The sequence below is a fragment of the Dermacentor andersoni genome, chromosome 7 (assembly GCF_023375885.2).
Source record: "Dermacentor andersoni chromosome 7, qqDerAnde1_hic_scaffold, whole genome shotgun sequence".
Taxonomy (NCBI): Eukaryota; Metazoa; Arthropoda; class Arachnida; order Ixodida; family Ixodidae; genus Dermacentor; species Dermacentor andersoni.
The window spans coordinates 76,680,954-76,704,522 of NC_092820.1; the positions used below are offsets into that span (position 1 = coordinate 76,680,954).

At 47.3% G+C, this 23,569-nt stretch overlaps 1 protein-coding gene across 4 annotated transcripts in view; it reads left to right on the top strand.

Moving 5' to 3' along the window:
* The window catches only part of LOC126534278 (muscarinic acetylcholine receptor DM1-like), a 402,808-nt gene that overhangs the window by 364,850 nt on the left and 14,389 nt on the right, over positions 1-23,569 (top strand). For 3 of the 4 annotated variants that reach the window (XR_008613263.2, XM_055072780.2, XM_055072781.2), the window contains 2 exons: positions 9,887-9,980; positions 16,804-18,240. Coding sequence is in view for 3 of the 4 variants with exons in the window: in XM_055072780.2 (XP_054928755.1) it covers positions 16,849-18,240 (1,392 nt within the window). In the remaining variant the exon portion in view is untranslated. The remainder of the gene's footprint in view (positions 1-9,886; positions 9,981-16,803; positions 18,241-23,569) is intronic. The other variant, XM_055072782.2, reaches the window with a different exon arrangement.

The following is a 23,569-nucleotide window of genomic DNA, read 5'->3' on the forward strand; positions in this document are numbered from 1 at the left end:
CGCAAATAAAGACGGACACAGCGGAAAACAACACACAGACGACACGCCCGTGTCGTTTATGTGTTGTCTTGCGCTGTCCCCGTCTTTATTTGCGGGCAATATGATATGCAGTAAACACTAACTAGGCCAAGCTGAAGTTCTGCTATAACAGGAGAGTTTATAAAGAGAACCCAATGCTTCACAACTTAGAAAAAAGTGTGCATGTACAGAAGGCTAGATGTTTATCTAGGCACATGCGTATGCGCGTACGTAATGCGTGCGTATTATGCAGAAATGTTCACGAACACTGTGTTTCTCATTTCGAATCGTCCAAATTCGTTGGCACTTACCCCTTTCATCTTTACATACGCTTGCGATGAAAAAAATCTCACAAATTGCGATGGCCGTTTCTATTTTTAGGTATGATTTCAAGTTGTGGCGTTGTAGATCAGAATTCTCCCTTTGCGGAGATCGGGCAAGGAACGCAGCAACGCTTTAGTTTGTCTGGTTAAGCCCCAATGTAGCAGCCAGTGAAGTGTCTCTTTCAAAATGGATCTCCTCTTTCATATGAACCGATAACAAGGGGCTTTATTGCATGTTTCTGGGAGCATTTCAAACAACTGGTTCCTGCGTTATTATGCCGACGCTTTTTTATAAACAAATAGTTTGGCAGTATCATGCGCAAGAACAATCGTTTCCCTATCGGTTTCCCGAGAAAGCGTGAGTCGGCGCGTTTCATATTTTTTGTCTTCTTGAAGTCCACATTATCGTTCTTTGCCCTGGTTACAAAGTTTCATCAGCGCCCAATATTCAATTATACGGCTGTGCGTTTTTTGTACATACGTGGTGCAAAACATCGATCGCCCAGGAAAAAGAAGGGAGGACGTCCCCCTTTTCTCTTTTCCTTCCCCTTTCTTATTTGCTCTTTTCCACCTCAAGTTTACTCGTAGGCACTACCTTCAAGTCTGTGCCGACTAGCGAATACCGTTTCTTTTTTTTTTTTTTTCGCCTTTCACGGCAACCCTTCTGATCGCCATACGGCGCAGTTATGTTGGCGGACGCTACGTTCCTGTGAATCGAATCCGGCGTGATGTTGCAAATACGAAAGCGTGATTAATTTCGCGAAAAGAAAAAAAAAAAACGGCATATGAGAACTCGCGTAGTTCCCCCTGAAGCCGCCACCGACAATCAACTGTTTCTCGTAGTTTCAATATGAACGTGGTCGGAGGTGTTTGAGCACAATAGTGTTGTGACCATTTAGTTCTCCGCAGTGGAGTTGATATTGGACAGCTGGCGTTTTCTGCTTATTGCACGGGAAACGACTACGCGTACTCGTGCAAGTTATTGAATCTGATCTTTTTCACTACCGTTTTGAGGCTTTGCCATGCAAACGTTTATCCTGCTCACCTCCGAAGAATAAAACAGCGTTTAAGAATGTGGCTGCACGCTAGATATCCCGGTGGATATCTGGAGCATAAAAATATCATAAAGCACAAAACAAGCTTGAGAACAACCCCCTGTTTTCGCACCAATAAAGAACACCACTGGGCTCCAGAAGCTCTTCGTTCGTGGCGTGTATGCTGCTGTGCTCAAAAAAAAAAAAAAAAAAAAAAGTTATACTTGAAACGTGAAAAAATAAAGAATAAAGAAAATCAGTATTTGCGTACATTTCTAAAGCTTGGGTAACCTTATTGGCGGTACGCTGTGCGTATATCAAGAGTGTGGTTCTTTCTTTTTTTTTTTTTTTGAACAGAACAACATTTGGTGCAGTATTCCGTGCTACGCAGAGCTCGCCGAGCTGCTACCGCCGTCTGTCGGCTCCGGCTTGGCTCGCGACCGCCGTGAAGTGCTATAGTGAAGCCAGTTCCAGCCAACGTTCATTATTCAAGTCGCCGAATGGCCGTTGTCGTTTCCCGTTGCACCGCCTGTTCGCCCTGATTGATGCATTCCTTGTCCCTCGCTGGCGAATCTCTTATATCGAGATTAGATATATTGGCTCTTCCTTTCTTTTTCGGACTCGTATACGACCACCCATGTCTGTGAACGAGATATTTGTTTGTGCATAGCGAAAGCGCTGCGTAGCGTTTCAAGGAAAGGCTCAGGGACAACTTCTAGCGTTCTTTGTTTGTGAGGTTGATTTTGCGTGTGGAAAAATGCAAATACATAGGAGCCTTATGCCTTTCCAAAAGCTAACACGTGGTGCTTCCTCTTCGTGCTCTCACCCGCTTCGTTAACGTTTTTCGCATTTCTAGTTTGGTATCAAAGCCACACCCCTCCCATTTTTTTGCCCCTTATACGTTCGTAAACTTAGCATAATCGAACGTTTCGGCAAACATTACTAAATTATTGCTCGGTAATTTGCATTTGTGAAACGAAGGTGGTGGTGCTTCAGGGTTTTCCTGACTTCCTGGATAAGAAATATTGTTATTTCAGGGATCTTTCCCTGTTGTGGAAAGTAGTTTGAAGGAACACAAAGAGATCTCTGGTGTATTTGGGTATTGCTTGCCTGTCCAGCTCTTAATGATGTAAAAGTGATAACCATGTTTGCTACTGGCCTCTCCTCAACGGTCTGTTTTGAGACGTTTCGGCAGGTTAATTGCAGAAATGAGCTGTTTGACATGGCTCATTATAAAGAAAGTATATCCAATATGGTCGTACTGATCCCGCAGTTTGCTCCCAATGGTTGAACTTAAGGTGAAGCGTAAAGGCGTACCAAGATGTAAAATATAAATTCGAAAACATGCATTTGGGGTCGACGAAGCAAATAAAGTATGACATTGCTCTTGTTAAACCCATTACGTGTGTTTGTTGATTGAGATTTGCTGGGCCAATGGTAAAAACTGTATAGTGAGGCATGATTCAGGAAGTCACTTGATATTTTGCGACCCTTGATTCTGGCCGTATATAAGGGCGTACTACAAATACTGGAGTTTGTACACAGCAAGGATTTGCAAGAAAGACAAACGCTAAGTGATCGCAAGAAAAGCGGTTCTTGTCGGGCAGGACAACTTTGCTACGGAGCAAGTTCTTTTAGGAAAGGATTTGACTTTAAACTTTGGCATCGAATTCGAGTGAGTCCACCGTGAGATCTTCGCGCAATACCGAGGAGCTCACCATCCTGTTCGCGCCAGTTCTCGCCACTGACAACCTGAGACGCCTCAACAGGCAAGCCGTGTCTTCACATCTAGAGGCGCTAGTTCCGAATGAAATCAAAGACATCAGAGTGAACACCCGTAAGAACGTCCTTGCGATTGACGTAGAACACGCAGCTGCGTTGGATTCTTTGCGCAATGTCACGGAACTTGACGGGATGAAAGTCCGCCCTCATATTCCGCTGGCCAAACAAGTCAGTACAGGCGTAATTAACGATGTTGACGAGACCATTGTCGACTCCGATCTGTCGATCTTAATCAAGCCGGCTACCGAAAACACCGTCATCACAAACGCGTTTCGTCTCGGCACGTCACGGTGTGTGAAGATCATATTTAAGGGCGAATCCCTCCCATCGCATGTAAAAGTGGGCCACTTTCGACACGCAGTTCGCCCATTTATACCAAAACCGCTGCAGTGTTGGAAATGCATGAAGTTTGGACACGTGAGTAGTGTGTGCAAGAACACTACCGTCTGTTCTCGCTGCACTGGGCCCCACACCACTAACACGTGCAAGGCCAATGTGCTGAAGTGCACAAACTGTAGCGGCCCTCACGATGCATCCTCGAAGGAATGCCCTTTGATACGAAAGGAAATGGCAATATTGAAAAAAATGTTTAGAGACCACTCGTCTCACCGAGAAGCAGCAGCATCTATTAAGCGACGACGATCACGTCGCCGACGTCGATCAAGAACCTCCGAAGCCTCTACAGAACGCCAGCCGCGGACATTACCACCCGCTCTTCCGCCCCGGCCAAACGCAGTCAGCTCAAAGGACACAGGTGCATCGAACAGCACGGCTGCTGACGCTTGGCCTGCACTCCCGCGGCTACATGCCCCTACTGAGCGAAATCAGAGCTCTACAGCAAGGGATACCTCATCTGTTCCTGATAAATTGTCAGACCAGGATCAACAAGTTGTTGTCATGATAAGCTTTCTGATGAGTGCTATTCGTGTTCTCCTGGACAAGCTACAGACACCAACAGCTCGAAGTGCGTTGCAAGTGCTGGATGCCATCAATCCGGTTCTTGAGAGCCTTCAGAAGTCCAGTGCTTGAGGGCTTCTACAGCGGAACCACAGCTCATCGACAACAACAGCGATCGTTCCGGGATTATGTCAGAAGTGCCTCCATATTCCAATGGAATGCGAGAGGCTTGAGGTCACGTATTTCGGAGTTGCGGCAGTTCGTGTTTGACAACCACTTCCCTATACTGGTTATCTGTGAACCGAACTTATCAGCCTCCATAAGACTATCAGGGTATCAACCTTTTGTTTCAACCACGTGTGTCCGAAGTAGTAAGGTTTTGGTTTACATCCGCAAAGACCTTACGTATTTTTCCCAACCCGTAGCGCCACACGACGGTAACCAATATGTCTGTGTTACTGTGAAAAAGAAGAGGCTGTCTTTTACTCTTATTGGCGTCTACCTATCCCCAACCAGTCAGTTTGATAGCAAAAGACTAGAAGATATCATGACTGCTACTCCCGGTCCTTGGATAATAACAGGGGATTTCAACGCTCACCACCATATATGGGGAAGCTCCAGGATAAACTCGAGGGGCAGGTCACTAATATCTTTTGCATCTGGCCACAACCTATGTCTTCTAAACGACGGAAGCCCGACATTTCTGCGAGGAACAACGTACAGCAGCTGCCTTGACTTGACTTTTGTGTCACGTTGCCTGACTTCGAGCGTGCAGTGGTTCACCGATATTGAAACCCATGGAAGTGATCACATTCCGACCTATGTGAGAATCGATGGATTAGACGCCGCATTACCGGTTGTATCTCGCCAAATCGACTGGTCAGTCTTTCAAGTTCGTGTAGAAGACACATGCAAGAAACGTATTGCACGCAAATTAGAAGAAATAATTGCTGACGCAATGCAAGATTGCACGCGTTGCTTCACACATTCATCAAAGCGTACAGAGAATGACATTGAGTTGGAAAGGCTTCGTGCACTACGTCGCCGAGCTGAAAGGAGGTATAGGCGCACGAAGTCAATTCTTGACCTCAGAGAAGCTCGGCGCATGCAAAAGAAGATAAAGCGGCGAATGGATAAGCTAGCGGATCAAAGATGGAAATGCTTTTGCGAGTCACTGGACCCCCGCAAGCCATTATCCCGTGTGTGGCGTACCCTACGGGGTCTTAGCTCAAGCCCCCAGCAACGACGCCCTTTCAACGCCCTTGCTCTCTATGAAAACCGCCGTGAGATAGAAGTTGCGGAGGATTTTTGTGCGAAAGTCGCCGGTGGCACAAATTTAGTCTTTGACATGACTTTAGGTGACATCCCCGGTCCACGAGATACAAGTATGGACGTTCCATTCTCTATGGAAGAGTTAGAAGCTGCTATGGCGCTCTGTAGGTGTTCATCTTCACCAGGGCCCGATGGGATAACATATAGTGCTTTGCGCCACCTAGGTCAAGAAGCACGAAGAGAACTCCTCAGCCTTTTTAACAGCTCATGGCGAGATGGTGTCGTCCCACAGGAATGGAAACGAAGCCGCCTGGTACCGCTACTAAAAACTGGAAAGTCACCGCTCGAACTGGCAACGTATCGGCCGATAGCACTTGCCAGCTGCGTCGGGAAACTCATGGAACGTATGATCCTCATGCGTCTCGAATGGTACCTTGAACACAACAAAATTTACCCTGACTCAATGGCGGGATTTCGACGAGGCCGTTCATCGATTGATAGTGTCATCGATCTGGTATCATCTGTAGAACAACAAAAATCTCGGAAGCGATTATCAGCAGCACTCTTTCTTGACGTGAAAGGCGCCTACGACAATGTTTCCCATCAAACCATTCTAGACGCACTTCTGACAGTTGAACTAGGAGGGCGAGTATATCGATGGATCAGAAACTACTTGACACAAAGGTCCTTGTTCGTGCGTACGGAAGATGGTCCGACTACCGACCACTACACATGCCGAGGCGTTCCCCAAGGCGGTGTTCTAAGCCCTGTTCTTTTCAACCTCGCGCTTCTTGGGCTGGCTGAATCCCTACCGGAAACAGTGAGTGTTTCAATATACGCCGACGACATCTGCATCTGGACATCAGCGGTCACTCGCCTGCAGGTTCGCGCAAGGCTACAGCAAGCAGCAACACAGGCATCTGACTATCTTCGGACACAAGGGCTTACCATCTCAACAGAAAAATGTGCGTTAGTCGCTTTTACGCGAAAAGCGATGTCTGGTTATCCAGTGTACATCAATGGCCAGCCTATCTGCTACAAGGAAAATCATCGGTTTTTGGGTGTCATTGTTGACCGGGACCTCTCTTGGAGCCCTCAGGTTGCCCACTTGAAGAAGAGGCTCACATCTATTGTTCACATCTTCAAGTTCATCGCCGGCAAAACATGGGGATCGTCAGTGGGCTCCATGCTACAGTTATATCGAGCACTCTTTATCGGATTTCTACGCTATAGTTCTCCCGTGCTTGCTAAAACATGCAAGTCAAATCTTCGAGAACTTCAGAGCGTGCAAGCACAGGCACTACGTGTTTGCCTAGGCCTTCCGCGGAGCACCTCAACAGCAGGAACCATTATAATGGCTCAAGACCATCCAGTCACGACTTACATCAGCACCGACTCGCTTAGGGCCCATGTTCGTCATATTTCACGGATTCAATCAAGCTTTCTTGCCTGTCTGCCAGAACGACGACCACAGGCATCCTTCTCCAACGAGGTCAGCAAGCATCGTGCCTCCCTACCATCGGGCTTCACACCATCAGCACGTTCAACCTCAGCTTTGTGGTGTTTAAAACAACCTCAAGTGCGTCTTACGGTTCCAGGGATAAGAAAGAAGACCGACCTGCCTACCTTGGCCTTGAAGCAAGCAGCTCTGGATTGTTTGCACACTTTCTACTTTGACCGCGTCCACATATATACGGATGGCTCTTCCACCCAGACCAGCTCCACCGGGGCAGTGGTTATACCATCACGATCACTAAGCATCCGATACAAGATTTCTTACTTGACAACATCGACCGGTTCGGAGCTTGTGGCCCTCCGAGGTGCCGTAGATTATATTAACAACCAACCGGCTAATCGGTGGGCAATATTCTGTGATTCAAAGGCGGCCTTACAATGTCTTCTGTCATCTCTTCGTCGCGGGTCCTGTGAACAACTAGTGTCGGAGATACGAGAAATGCACCATGGTATCATAGCGAAAGGACACGACGTCGTGTTTCAGTGGCTGCCTGGCCATTGCGGTATCTCCGGCAACGACGTCGCTGACGAAGCTGCTAAGAAAGCACATGAAGGAGCAACCCTTGTTGCTATACCTTTATCGCGGACTGACGCAGCCCAACACTTAGGCAAGCTAGCGCACCGTATGACATTGGAGAAGTGGCACACACCTGATTTCACTCAACATCGATTGCATTCCCTCGATCCATCTATGCAACTGCGGCTGTTACCAGGGCTTCCGCGTAATGAGGAAACAATGCTGTGCCGCTTACGCTTGGGCGTCGCATTCACGAATGCATATACGTTTTTAATTGGAATGGCTGATAGCGCCGAGTGCAATGCCTGCGGTGTCGAAGAAACTATAGACCATCTACTGTGCTACTGCCCATCATTTGAAAATGAAAGACAAGAACTCTGCACAGCTCTCAACCAGTTAGATAGAAAACCGTTCACCTTGAACAAGATCTTGGGACCATGGCCTCGCATATCGCAGCTACAAAAGGCCACAAAAGCGCTGCTGCGATATTTGAAAGATACAGGGTTGAGTCAGCGTCTGTGATCCGGACTGAGTGACTGAACGATATCCCCGGTGGACTTTCTCTTCTTTCTTTAATCTTTCCGCCCCCGTTTCCCTTTCCCCAGTGTAGGGTAGCCAACCGGGCTCAGTCCTGGTTAACCTCCCTACCTTTCATTTATCATTTGCTCTCTCTCTCTCTCTCTTGGCAAGTGCGCTTCTCTGCACAGCCGAATCATGCTGGGTCATGTCATAGCCACGTCACCATCGTGCAACTCATAATAAAATCAAACTGTGCACGTCTTTCACACACACATAAACAGACACACACACACACACACACACACACACACACACACACACACACACACACATATATATATATATATATATATATATATATATATATATCTGTGTGTGTGTGTGTTTGTGTGTGTGTGGACCCTATATATATATTATATGTAGATATATGTATATATATATATATATATATATATATATATATATATATATAGAGAGAGAGAGAGAGAGAGAGAGAGAGATTATTTCAGTCTCATGATCCGGATCCGTGGTCACTACCTGCCCCAAGTAGGCGTGTGCCCTTACCACTTCCAGTGCCTCGCTACCTATCGTAAACTGCTGTTCTCTACCAAGACTGTTCAACATTACTTTAAACATTACCCTAAAGTAATGTTAAACATTACTTTAGGGCTTGAGTGCGTTTGGCAGGCATTCTCAGATCATGAACAGCAGGTTGCCATTATCCCTCAAGAGAAAAGTGTATAACAGCTGTGTCTTACCAGTACTCACGTACGGGGCAGAAGCCTGGAGGCTTACGAAAAGGGTTCTACTTAAATTGAGGACGACGCAACAAGCTATGGAAAGAAGAATGATAGGTGTAACGTTAAGGGATAAGAAAAGAGCAGATTGGGTGAGGGAACAAACGCGAGTTAACGACATCTTAGTTGAAATCGAGAAGAAGAAATGGGATGGGCAGGACATGTAATGAGGAGGGAAGATAACCGATAGTCATTAAGGGTTACGGACTGGATTCAAGGGGAAGGGAAGCGTAGCAGGGGATGGCAGAAAGTTAGGTGGGCGGATGAGATTAAGAAGTTTGCAGGGACAACATGGCCACAATTAGTACATGACCGGGGTAGTTGGAGAAGTATGGGAGAGGCTTTTGCCCTGCAGTGGGCGTAACCAGGCTGTTGATGTTGATGGTGATTATATATATATATATATATATATATATATAAAGAGAGAGAGAGAGAGAGAGAAAGGCCAGATTGTTTGTGGTGTGCCTCACGCCCCCCCCTATTCGCGATATAGTTCGTATGACACTGGTCTCGCGATATTTGTGCGCTTTAATATCTCCTGTCTTGACTGTAATGTACCTCCCGGCTGGCGTTACACATGACTGCTTTAATGGAGGGCAAGAACTATAGTAATGTATATGTGGTCGTTTCACTGTATAAGTGCGACTTTAAAGTGACTTTTTCTTGTGTCCTAAGTTTAACCTGGCTTTCATTTTATGACTGAATCTTGCGATATGATGAACAGGTTCAGTTTGTCAGCATTCTGCAATAATACCACCATATTCACTCCGCAGAGATATGCACACTATAAAACGTATTCCCCTCCTTTTTATGTATTTGTCTAGAATAGCGTGAATTTCTTGCCTAAGACATTTTTCCCCTATACTGGTGGTATACGAGAGGAATGACAGTTCAAAAAACTTTTCCAGAAATAATATCGTGCTGTTGAATGAACACACTCTTTTTTTCAATTTTATACTAAAGAAACATTCCCAAAATGGAACAAGGGAAACACTTTCTGAGCACGATTGTGTCCTTCGTAAGCGTGTCGTCTTTTGCGCGCTCCCCCAAAAATTCTAATCGAATAAAAATTGTTATTTTTCTTCGCAGATTCGAAAAGCCCCCGACAACATTACATGCTGTGTCTCTTATCGCTCCTTGTAAGCAAGCAGGATGTAAAAAATATCTTTCGGAGCTGCGTAACCAAACCCTTCCTGTTTTTTTTTCTTCCAGGTGACAGCATCGGGAAAATGATGGTGACTCCCCTCGATACATCTTCGTGAAGTGGACTCGATGAAATGCATTCTATCCCTGAAAGGACAAAAAGGCAAGTTCATATTTTCGAGGCGTAAGGAAACCAACTAGCAGCAACTGCGAACTTGCCAGCGCGGTAACTTTTCAAGGGTGCCGATGAAAATCGTAATTGAATGAGTGGAAAGTGCAAATCAAAGTGACGCTTCACGAAGACACGTATGTTCCAGCTATCTTCAATTTCCAGGAGTGTCTTTTCAACAACATTCAAAAATATTCAAAAATTTTCTTTGACAAGGTGCACAACGCGGTGATTGGTGAACAATAAAACTATGTTACATCAATAACCTATACAGTCATTGTGCCAAGCTATACTTCCTTTGTACAGCGAGGCTTTGACAGTCTTTGAAAAGAAACTTGCTGGGTTAATGTCGTGTTTTTCTTCAACGAAACCGACTGCCCCACGTTCAAGATAACAATCTGAACTTGACAGGATTGTGCGGAACCTCCACACATATAAGAAAAGGAATCAACAAAGACAAATGCCATTCGCCTAAGCAGAACCATACAATGTAATAGAAGCTAAAGCGCACGAGAAGGTAATTCCTGTCTTTCTTTTGTTTTGTTTTCTGTCTTTTCAAATCTCGCTTCTTACGCGTATCCTGTGCAGCTGGCTGCCACGGCACGTTGGATCTTAGGCGTGTGTGTGACCTCATCAGACACATACCGAGGTTGCTTCCAGCCGATCGTTGACGCATCTGTCCGTTTTTCGCAATGTTCTTCAACCATGAACTGCGCTTATGATTCCTAGCGTGTTCTCGTACCTACCTGAGGACGGTGAAGTGGGTGACGGGCTGGCACTGACCGATTAGATTAAACTCCTCGTCACGAATTCCCCGCTAAGAAAATGATTAGACTGGATAATATGGCAAAATAAATGATAAAAGAGTGTTGTTTGTTTATGCGGCCTTGTTTAGAATGCCCATCACGACGTTATGCGTTTGTTGTGTATCTATACATGTTCTACAATGGCATTTTATATTTAATTCCTTTTTGTTCGTAGGTAACCGAACAGTCAGCAAACACCCACGTTGTTCGCGAATCACTTGGGATTAATTGGGAATTTTCGCAAGTGGTTTGATTGAACGAGCTGTGCGCCTGTCACGCTTTCTTCTTATTCTTGGAACGCGCTAGCGAAGCGATAGCTCGCGTTAACACGGACACGTGCATCGACAAGATCGCGCACTAGCGTAGCTATAGGCCTCCCATCGGTCACCACGCGAAGTTGAGCCCAGATTTGAAACTCACGGGAATGGTCAGTTGTTGCGAAGTGCGTCGATCACGTCCGTTTCGGAGCGTACCGGTTCATTTTTTAGCTTACAACTACACAGTTTTCAGTGAAACTAAAAAAACGTAACCAACTAGCCGATACAGCTGCACCAATAGCTCGCCGAAGCGAGCTCCGTGCCGGAAGCTTCCCCACGCACACCCACGCCTTCCTGCGCAGACACTGCGATGCGACGGCGGTGCCAGGACGACGTAAACTGGAAAGCCGCCGACGGCAGCACGCTGTCGTAATGGTCCCTCTATAAATCGCGCCCCGCTTGGCGACAAGGCGCCGACTGTCAAGTGCCAGGGAGGGGGCGGGGGGTGTAGCTCGATAAACAAAAGCCCCTTCCTCCCGTTCCCATTCATTTCAAACCCTCTGCCGCTCTATAGTACGTATCTGAAGGGCTTCTCCTCCATCCCCCCATTTCCCCCCACCCCCCTTTCGCCTCCTTATGGCCGCAACGCCCTCTTCATTTCTTGGCTGTCGTCTATCGCGGATTGAGTTGTGCGTAACCCGCGGCGCATGCGATTGCATTTCGCCGAGGCTCGGGATTCTCTCAACTCTTCCGTCCCAGCTGGCGCGCGTGGCGTTCCCTTCCGGTATAGCACTCCTGTGTGACTGGGGCAGCGGCTTCGAACAGCCTAGGTCAGCAAATCGGCCGGCTGCACGGTTGTCACGGAGCGAAACGTAAATACGAAGCATTCTTGTACATTTCTTTGTTGCGTCCCAAAGCGAGCGCCGAAATATGCATTTGTTCAACAGAAAAATAAAAAAAAAAGAAGAAGCTTAGTCCTGCTCCCTTCCGCGGCACTAGTGCGCAAGCTGGCACCAGATTAGTGCTTGTTTGTTAACTTCGTTGCTTATATGAAAACAGTGCTACCACGCATGCAAACAGCGACGTTAGCTGCCGCTTCCGGTGCGATCAAAGCTAAAGCGGGTGTAAGTTATTGTAAGCGGCTGACTAGTTTGTTCTCTCGATTGTATGTACGTTTGGGTCGTTGTTCAACGAGTTCTGATTTTCTAACCGTCGATCCTAACTTTGATAGGGGGCTCATAAAATGTGCTAGAACTCTTCTCAACTGTGGTGTTCGAGTTTTGACTGCAGTGCACATACAGCTGCGTCTCACGCTATGCGTTGTGGTGTATGCCTTTATATCTTTTCCCAATTTTTTGCTTCTGCTTCCTCTTCTGTTTGCCCATTTTTATCTTATGTAAGCGGACACGAGGGCTTCGTGTCCCTATAAGAAGACGACAGCTAGCTTGGTTTTCTTCCTCAATGTGTGGCCTTTATTAACATTTGCGATTTGTTTATGTTTGTACCTCTGCGGAATACCCTGCACGATGGCGCGCATTTGCTTCTGAATGGGCCTCAGTATATCCAGCTGTATTGTACTTCTTTAGCAGTTGTGGAGCTTTCGACATTTTATTTCTCTTTTTCCTGTAACAGTCCGTGGCCCGTGCCGGGGATACTTCCACTTCTAAGCAAGCAAGGACAGTGGGAGGAGTTAAGGTGGCTGTGACGGGCACCTTTTGCGTACTGGCTGGGACAAGAGATTCCGGGATGCGCGATCTAAGAAAAAACGAAAATATTTGCATAGCGTAGGTTTTACCACGGTCTCGATTTTAAATCTGCTACACGAACAGTATGGTGCCCTACTTTTTTAACAGCTGAAAGCTAAAGCTGGGCTGCCATTCGACCTTCTAGCGGACTTCGTATCTCGTTTGCTTTTGACTCTGTCTGTACGCGCTTTACAACTGCCTTAAATCAGCGGTACTAAAATTATCGGGAAAAGGAAAAGTGCAGGCGAAGCTATCTCGAACAAGAAAAAGGGAGACGGAGAGAAAGGAACTAGTAGAAATTTCGTTTGTAAAGGTGACCAAATAATTCTACTTATCCCCTGCCTGGAAAGTGCTTGCTACGGAGAAAAGTTCATCATGCAAAATTGCGCTGCTTTTGTTTTGCCAAATAAGCACGGCAGTGCGTGATAGCTTGAAACACATCTTCTGAATTAACAGAGTACCAAGGCTTGTCACTCAGCCGCAGCACCGCTATATTTGTCCCCGTCTCCATTCTCTAAAGCGTACGTGCTAACACTTCAATGGTGACAGCATTAGTCAGATCTTTAGCCCTTGAAAAATTAGTTTCATAACCAATAGCAGTTTCTATGCGAAGGCCATGGCGATTGCTACCGATTTGTAACATGAACTTCAATTTAGGTTAACTGGGGCAGGGGGGGGGGGGGGCAGGGGGCATGATGCTACGAGGTCCATATACAGTCTTTGGCTATGGGACGTCCTTTTGTATTTCATGTCTATCAACACGTGTAACCACTTTGAAGCAATAAACTTTAAAACATTGAAGAGGAAAAACGGGTGGCCACGCTCGCTGTCTACAGGCCGAGAGGTCTTTGGAGGCAAGATTTCCTCCACAAATAAAAAGATTTGAGTCAATTTTTATAGTGACTGCTTTACACTTGCGAAGCTTTTTTGGCCTCATGCAGGGACTAGCATGTGCAGTTGAATTCTGGCTGACACTCTTTCGGGTTGTCGATTTAGATGCTAAATTGACTGTAGCATCCATTGAACACGACGTGGTGCGTCTAAAGCTGGTTTCCATGAGTTGAGAACTGCGCTCGCAAATTTTAATTGTTGTGGCCGGGCGGTGCCGTTATCCTCACATGAGAAACTTGTTTATGGTGATCATCAAAGACATCTCGTTGCTATAAAAAGACCAGAATCGGGTCAAGTTATAATCGATAAACTCGAGCCGTTTTGTTACGTAAACATTCGGGGACGGATAACGCAAAGCACCGGGATTAATCTAAATTTTGAGATAAATATGCCTCGTGTATAAGTTAGAAGTGGTAAGAAACTGTGTTGGCGAAGCTTTTAGAAACCAGTAATAAAAATAAGGTTTCACGATAACAATTTTACTTCATGCCACAGCTGCTTACTACTGAGAATATACTGTGACAATACTTGCCAAGCTCGCCCACTCTTTAGATTATTGTGCTAATTGCGCAAATTGCGTAAATTAAAACATTGAATTGGCGTAATTCGTGAGTATACCAGTCTATCGGCTGCCGGGTTTTGCGTGCTTGTCGGCCTTAAACTCTCTCGCGACCTCTCTCGCTTAAAAAAAAAAAAGAACAATTTCAGAACCATGCATTGGCATAAGCTGATCGATGATTTCACGTTTAGCCGAACACAGCCACTATGTTCCAAGTAAAACTTATTGAATATATCTTTATTTCCAAGAGGTTGGGGCAGGCAGGGAAGAAAAGCTGCAAGTGCTGCTTCAAAAAACACCCCGCCTCCTAAAACACTTCTAGTACTAAGTGTTCATTCTTGTAAAATGCTCCAAGAGCGAAGATTTCTCCAAATATGTTCAGTTATTCGGCATTCACGTTCCCTGCCTGGCTCCTGTGTGCGAGCTGCTGTTCCGCAGAAGGTGTTGTGAGAGCAAGTTCAGTGCGTCTTGGCTACCAGTAAGCCCTAGCTGAAAAGCGAAAGGCTGTGCCTGCATTTCCCATACTCCGCGGTATTCTTTCTTCAAAGCATCACCCGCCGGGGTTCCATAGTGGCTATGGTGTTGGGCTGCTAAGCCCAACACCATAGTCGCGGGATTTAATCCCGACCACGGCGGCCGCATTTCGATTGGTGCGACATGCGAAAACACCCGTGCACTTAGATGTAGGTCCACGTTAAAGAATCCCAGGTGGTCCAACCTCCCGAGTACTACACAACGGCGTGACACAAAATCGGAAAGTGGCTTTGGCACGTAACACCCCCCAATTTTTTTTCTTCAACGCATCCTTACGATTCTCATTAGAACCCGCCATCTACACTCAAAGTCCTTCGCCTGACATTGTGCGCCAGCCGAGGTACCTCAGCGTCTTTAGCGCTGCGCTGTGAAGCACAATGCCACGAGTCAAAGCCCGGCCGCGTGTGCCACATTACGATGACAGCGGTATTCGAAAAAGTTGTGTACCGTACATTGGGAGCAAGTTAGAAAATCCTACTTAGGCAAAATTTATTCGAAGTCCCCCACTGCGTTGTCTGTCGCAATCGTACTGTGATTTTGGCACGGAATACTGTAGAATTTAATTTACACCATCGGAAATTTCAATTCCTTTTTTTTTTATTCAAGTGGTCCGGTACGAGGCGAGACAGGAACCCATCCAGCTAGCGCAAGGTATCCGGGATGAGCAATAGAGGGCTTCGCATTAGAACAAGTGCTGGTCCAGTGCACTTTAAGAATCGGTCCCATGCGTCACAATCTACAGGTAACACGGTATGAAACACTTAAGAATTTCGGCAAAGCATTACCAGGCGGACCAACGTGTTTGCGTCAGGCGATCAAATTTGTGCATGCGACAAGTGGGAAGGCGGCAGCTGTATAGACGAGGGGGACGGCAATCGTATGACAGCCGTTCTTTTCTTTATTTATACTGTGGCGAAGAAAGATTTCAATCTCCTTCATTACCTTGAGTGGTCTTGAAGGCGCCACTACGTAACACGGCGTCTACGTAGTGCTGTAGGTAATACAAGGAAGGAACTGAGAAATATAGGTCAATCCTTAAGGCGATGCAATCTAGCACATTGTCTCAAAGCGCTTTGGGTGCAGCGAGGGTAGAATGGGAGAACTGTGCGAGGTCACGCACTCGAAAGAGAGTAGTGAGATTGCCTGTTGTTCGCGCGTTTTATTCAAGCGATTGAAGCCTAAAAGAAACTGGCCCGCGCACACACATGTGTTCTCCGGTGCACATGCTGAGGCTAGTGTTCTATGCGACGTGGCGCACTCGACAGTCACATCAAAGAGCTATGCTGGCGTTTTCACGATAAGTGCAAGCGTGGGAGTATTGCCTGATGCTAAGAGCATCGGGCTTTTGGGCTTGGCAACTTCTTTTTTTTTAAGACGGCAACTTTACATTGCTGCCAACCATAAAGTGCTTAAAGGGAGGCCAACAATGCGCTTCGCATTCGAGGCGCGGGCTATCTCGTTATCAAGATACCATCATTAAAGATCACGAGATGCTTCGTCACTTTCGCTTGCGGTTTATACGACATTTGGTAACCTCGCTCTGCAGGAAATGGCGAGTCTCGCTCGGTTCTGCTTGCCGCAAGCATTGCCCTTTGACTTTACTGAAGCCGTTAGAAACGTTATAGAATGTATCACCTCGGTTCTCACATATTGACAGAGCCACAGATGTCCCCAATGTTCTTATCCCTTATTAACACCGTTTAAAAGGTGAAATTTTTACCGAGATCTTTCCTCCTCATTACCCACTTCTCGTTAGTGAGCTAAAGTTTTCTAAGCTGTACCTGCTTCGTTAGTCGTCATGTGGTTCCTTTTAGTCTACGTATAGCGACACGCTTGCGACTATTTTGTTGCGGTTTCAACATTTCCTTTAAGGTTTATAAACATATAGCATTTTCGTGTCAGATCTGTACATCGAGTTTTTTAATGTTGTTCTGAGTAGTAAGAGGTCTTTTACAACTTACCCCTATTTGCTCACTCTTGCCTAACCAAAAAAAAAAAATCGTTTTCTTTTCTTCCTATGTGCAGGTGAACACTGCGGCAGGATGAAGTGAACGGGCGGTGGCATCGAGCATGGGTCTTTTGGAAGCCGCACTCAACGCCTCAGTACTGCTCGCCGCCACCGAGGCTGGAGGCAGTGGGGCTTTGAACGGCGTGCTCGACGACGGCTCTGCAGGCGGAAGCACCACTGGCGGAAGCGGAAATGCCACAAACGACAGCGTGGCTTCGGACAGCGGCGGACACTCGGCGCCCTACTCGCTTCCCGAGGTGATACTGATAGCCTTCCTGGCCGCGTTGTTGAGCGCAGTCACCATCATCGGCAACCTGATGGTCATGATCTCGTTCAAACTGGACAAGCAGCTACAGACCATTAGCAACTACTTCCTGCTCAGCCTGGCCATCGCCGACTTCTCCATCGGGGTCATCTCGATGCCTTTGTTCACCATGTACACTCTGTACGACCACTGGCCCCTCGGTCCCTTCATATGCGACACGTGGCTCGCATTCGACTACCTGACCAGCAACGCGTCGGTGCTCAACCTGCTAATAATCAGTTTCGATCGGTACTTCTCGGTGACCCGGCCGCTGACCTATCGGGCCCGGAGAACCACCAAGAGGGCCGCCATCATGATCGCCAGCGCCTGGGTCATATCCCTGGTGCTGTGGCCGCCGTGGATCTACTCCTGGCCCTACATCGAGGGCCAACGCAGCGTTCCGCTGGACCGCTGCTACATCCAGTTCTTGGAGACCAACATATACGTGACGTTCGGCACGGCCCTGGCGGCTTTCTACGTGCCGGTCACGGTCATGTGCATCCTCTACTGGCGCATCTGGCGGGAGACCGAGAAACGCCAGAGGGACTTGACGCAACTCCAGGCGGGCCGGAAGGAGACCGGCGGCAGCCGGAAGTCGACGTCCAGCGACGACCCCGCCGAGTCGGAGGACTTCCGCCGCGGCCGCAGCGACTCCTGCCCGCCGGACGTGGAAACCACGTACGTGCCCACTTCGCTGTGCGTCGAGACTTCCAAGTACCTGCCCCCAGCGGCGCCCAAGAGGCGCCGACTTCGCGACGTGCTCCTGTCTTGGTGTCGCATCGACAACGACAAAGAGGACGACGACAGCACCAGCCACGGAGGCTCGCCCGGCACCCAGACGCCGGCGTCCATCGAGACGCCGGTGCAGTCGGCCTCGATGACCTTCCGGGCCGACCAGCTCGTCCAGCTGAACCCGGCCGGGCGCGCCGGAACGGGGACTACCAGCGCGATCTCTAGCATAGGAGGCGGTGGCGGTGGCGGCAGCAGCGTCAGCATCCCTATGACAGACCGCAACGGCCTCCGACGCAACGAGAAGACTGGCGCAGCAGCAGCGCCCACGTCGGCGTCCCGCTCCTACTCGTCCGATTCGGTGTACACCATACTGATCCGGCTGCCGACGCAGCCGTCGCTGGAGGGCGAGACGTCGCAGGTAAGGGGCACGGGCGACACCCTGTAAATTAGCGCTTTCTGAACGCCTGTCTCCTACTTGATTCTCAATTTGCGTCTCGGCATGCGCTGCTTGTCTACGTTTGCTGAGCTGTCATCAGTTTCAGGCACACGGTTCACAGTTGCCTGTTATAACGAAAACATCATACTAGATCCAGAGATAATTTTGGGCTTGAAGTGTGGACATAATTTTATGGTATTTTTGCCGCTTCTAATCAAGTTACTGACAAAATATTGTGGCGTATAGCCTACGTTGTAATGATTTGTTATACGAGCGGTAGCGCAGTAAAAACGAGGACAAAAATTGGCAGTGGCTTAGCTCGGTTGTGCCAGGATATACGCTGCGAAAGCTAAGGTGTAGCAGGGTTAGCCTTGGTTAATCTTGATTGCAAGTCCAGGTTTGTCTGGCCGTCTAGCTATGTTGCGGCATTCAGCCAGTCGTTCGGCGCGCTGTTCGTCTGTTTCCTGGGCAATTCGTTTCCTTTTCATCTCATTCGGATGTCGATTCCAGGCCTCCTCCTGCTTATCAGATTGTCGCCTTCCATACTGCCGCCTCAACTGTGGTTTCATGGTTTCGGCGTACGCAAGCTCTCCTTTTCAATCCTCCGATATGTTATCAGGCATGCAACGCAGCTGGTGAACCGAGCGGAGGCGAGCGCAACGACGAGTAACGCGGTGTGACGTCATACCAAACGGCGACAGCGGAAAGGGGCGGCGCTGCGCTGTGGCGGAACACCTATGGCTCGGTGCTACTAGTGGCGCACGTGCAGTAGTGACTAGAGAGCGAGACAGAGAGAAATATCCGCGGTGTGGCGCACGTTGTGACGTAATGTGCCTCCTCGGAGCACAGCCACGGCGAAATTTCAAGTTCGCGGCCAGTAAAGCTTTCACTTTAATATCTATGATTTCTTTCTCCGTCGTTACCCGACGCGGTAGCTTAGCGGTATGGTATTGCGCTGCTTAAGCACGAGGTCGCAAGGTCGAATCCCGGCCGCGGCGGCCGCATAACAATGAGGGCGAATGGCAAAAACGGCCGTGTCTCGTGCATTGGGGCAGGTTAAAGATCCATTGGGGGTCAAAACTAATTTTGTCTACTGCGGCGCGCCTCACAATCAAATCGTGGTTTGGGCATGAAAAACCAGTGCATCCAATTCTTTCTCCGTCGTTCTCTTTATCGAGATGCCACTTATATAATGAAAACTGCTAATAGTTCTGTAAAATCAGCTATAATAAATTTTGCGATCGTTTACGACATAAAAAGAATGCTTACACTCTTAAAACAAGTTTGCACCTTTTGGGGCTCATCTTGTCCAACAACGATAATCGTCATCTGTCGGACTTGCGTTTGCTTTCTCGAAAACTCTGCGCTCGCTAATTTCCTCTCGAGAATGCTATGTCACGGTGGTAACATGCATGCCTTTCACGGCTTGGAAGTGCCCGGCTCGCAGGTTTACGAAAGGTAATGTGGGAAAGATAGATGACGAGTATCGGTTGTGGGACAAGATGAGATGAGCCCCGAAGTTGTAAGCTTTTTTTAAGAGTGTACTTGAAAGAAGGTGCACGAGAGAACGTATACATGTCGAATTTCCTGTCAATCACACATTTCTTTTGATTGTGATAATATTTCGATAGCACTTATATGGACACCCCAAGCGAATTTCCATCCTCGGCGTGGCCGTGGGGCTCCGCATATACTTAGGTACGTGTATGCTATATAGCTTATGCATGCGTGAGTGCGCGTTATATTGGTACACGATTCAATTACTGAAGTTCCTCAGGTAGTGTCTTACGTTCCTGACTAAGTTATTCCTGAGAAGTTTCAAAATGTCAGCACACAAACAAATGTCATGACACATATCGTTCACAGCGCTTGCTTTTTTATCACAAATCTTCTTAGACTAATAAATAGTAAGAGCGGAACGCAGTAACAGTGCTGAGGGCTAAAAGTAATTACGTGTTACTGGCGCGATTCTTTGCGCGCAGCGTATGGTGGCAACTGTACCATGTCATTACGGGCCATACACGGCGTCGTAAAGATTTTAAGGGGGCCAGAAATTTCGGAGCACCCGTGTCCAACTTGCGTTAGTAGGACCCGCGTTTTGTTAGAACATCGTCCGAGAGGCTCAAGCGCAGTGTTAAACCTTGCTATTGCAGTGACTGCTTCGCCCTTCGCGCAAAAGAGCAAATTTTTGCAATAACAGTATTTCAAGGTACTGTATTCCTGTTTCATTTTTATTATATCCGCGATTTGTGTTAAATGATTAGTGCGCAGAGAAGCATGTATATTTACGAGAAGTGCCTCTGCTCCAACGCAATCTCTAAATATTGCTTATCGTAAGTTGATGTCGCAGAGTGAACCCAGTGCATTTACCAGGTCTTTATAACATTGAACGCAAGAAAGAGAAACGCGCTCTATGTTTTTTCTTTCTTTTCCCAACTACCAAAATGTCGCTAATTTTAATACAAATTACTTCTAGGACTGGTGTGCGCGATTGGTATATCCCAGGGCGGCGAGTTGCAAGAAAACTTCTCTGGATCTGCGGATTTTAAATTTTGTTTATATCAGAAAGAGAAATTTGTACAAGTCTAGGGATATCTTGCGCTAAAGCACCAACAGAAGAAAAAAAAATCTGCCAGAGACACGTAAGACTGCTTACGTGCGGGAATGCGAAAGCATTATAGCGTTTGTAGACCTCGGAACGTCTTGAACGTGCTCATTTTATACCCTCCGGCACATGGCGCCACCTCCTTCCCATTGGCGGCACCGTCACGTGTCCAATGACGCACCCACAAGGCCACACGTTTATTCAGCCAGATTAGTGCGACGTGACGTGTGCAGTGACGCACGCACTTAGGCACACCTTTAGTCCGTCAGAATCTTGGAGTAGGAATCGCCTAACTCCAGGTGGAGTTAGGCGACCTCTGCTGGTGCCAGCTGGTGCCTCAATACCTCATTCGCCACTTCGGTGCAGCGCGCTGGAAATCTGTTGCATGCACACGTTTGAGAGCGACGTCTATCGAGCGTTCTCTCCGTGATTATCTCAGCTGATGGTGCGGTAACGATGCGCCCAGTGAGTGTTCCTGTTCTAAATTCGCCGATATGTCACGCGTTCTACTCGAGAAGGCTTTATGTCTTCTACAACTTATGGCGGCGGAGATGTTCTCGTCACAATCTGACCCGCCGTGGTTTCTCAGTGGCTATGGTGTTTGGCTGCTGAGCACGAGGTCGCGGGATCGCGGCCGCATTTAGATGGGGGCGAAATGCGAAAACACCCGTGTACCTAGATTTAGGTGCACATTAAAGGACCCCAGTTGATCGAAATTTCCGGAGTCCTCCACTACGGCGTGCCTCATAATCAAAAAGTGGTTTTGGCTCGTAAAACGCCATAATTTAATTTTAATTAAGTCACAATCTGGCTATATACAGGTCGATGGCGAACATTGGATTTTGTATTCTCCGTGTGTGAACACCGTGAGTTGATAATTGACATCAACAGAGGCATGGCCAAATTGAGATAGGCTTGCGTCGACAGGAATTACGGTTCGGCATGCTTTCTCACTTAATTAAGAGTAGTTGCAGGTGACGCGAAATTGATGCGCGATGATGTCCAGTCGCTTAATCTTCAACGAGATCGGTTGACACATGGCATCCGAGATTGCGCGCGCCGGCAGGTTTTGCTGCGGCCGTTCCGTTCGCAGGAAGAGGGCGTACGTTTAGTGGTGCGCGGGACGAGTGTTTTCTCCGCTCCGCTGCGCTACTGCGCTTTTCGTGCGTAGAAGACGCTCTCGGGCGCTCTGTTACACTTGCTGCCGTTTGGATGAGGCGAGAAAAAAAAAGTGGTTACGCCCTGCCAGATGAGATTCTTTACCGATTTGGAAATGACGGCTAAAGATCAATCAACGGCAACGTGCGCTCTGGTACCTATTTACTCTCAAATGCGTTTATGTGTTTCGCAACACATGCTCACTGGATTTTGCGCAGGTGCGTAGAAGCGAATATCTGCGAAAATTCATCATGCACCAGAAACGCACCCGACTTAAAGTATTGCGGATAAGATGTATGCTTATCATTTCGTGAGGTTCTTTCAAATAGCTGGGTGTGCGAATAGTGAATTTTCAGGCTGAGTCTAATACGAATCGAATAGCTCCAAAAGCGAATCGATATAATCGAATATCGAATAGATTTGCAACTATGCACAGCCGTTATGCCAATTAATGTAAATTTATGTTCACGTCCAAGTATTCGCGAAGTTAGCAAGCTTCTTTCGTTAAATAACACGTTAAAAAGCGTTGTTAATAAAAACACAAATAGAGCTTTAGGAGCAAACGACTAGATTTTTAGCACGCACTGGACTCTTCAGAGACTATGACTGATTGCTGTATAGCTCATGAAGTATGGCTATCTAAGCGACGTAGCCAGCCCCACTAGGCCATACTGCATGTTTTATGTCTTCACTATGTCCGCGAAAGTGAAAAGTTCCACTTTTCTGCCTATTTGATCCCGGTTGATGTTTTGAAATATTCGCAAAGTATTCAAAAAAATATTCGCATTTGCAAATTGTGAATACTCGATTCGAAGACTGAATCAAATGGGAGACTATTCGATCCGTTGCTGGAAAGTTGCCACACCCCTACTTTCAAACCTTTGAACAAATAGAGAGCGAGAGATAAAGAGAAAGGCAAAGGAAAGACAGGGAGGTTAACCAGAAATTATCTCCGGTTGGCTACGCTGTACCGGGGGAGGGGCAAAGGGATGGAAGCGGGCTTGTGTCAGTGCTTGCTTTCGTCTGGGCCTATCGCTGCCGTGATAGGTAGTGGCTTAAACACGACGTACCAATATCCGCTCACGGAAACCGGCCGCCATCGATTGTGTGCTACAGATTTAGGGGCCCATAGGAGAACCCGAAGTGTTTTAATTTAAACTGGAGTTGCCATTAGGGCGTTCCTCATAATCACTTCGTGTTTGTGGCACGTACAATATATAAGTTATTTAAATGATTATGTTTTTTTTTATGCCGCGATCGCCACAGTAACGCTTCGTCGTAGTAAGTCACCAAGTCTAACGGGAGTGACCGTCTCTTTTGATTACGAAACCTTACACCATGTTTACCGGTAGGAACCGGTGTTTGGCGTACTGACATTATATCATGTAAGAAGCGAAAACATTCGTGGCTTTCGAAAGAACAATTTCGAAAACGCCAATATGGAGCAATTTTGGAAAGAACAATTTTGTGCTTGTCTATGTTTCGAGTGTTCGCTTTGTTAGCAAATGAACCACAACTCGCTGGATGAAGTATTCCAGTCCAAAGGTA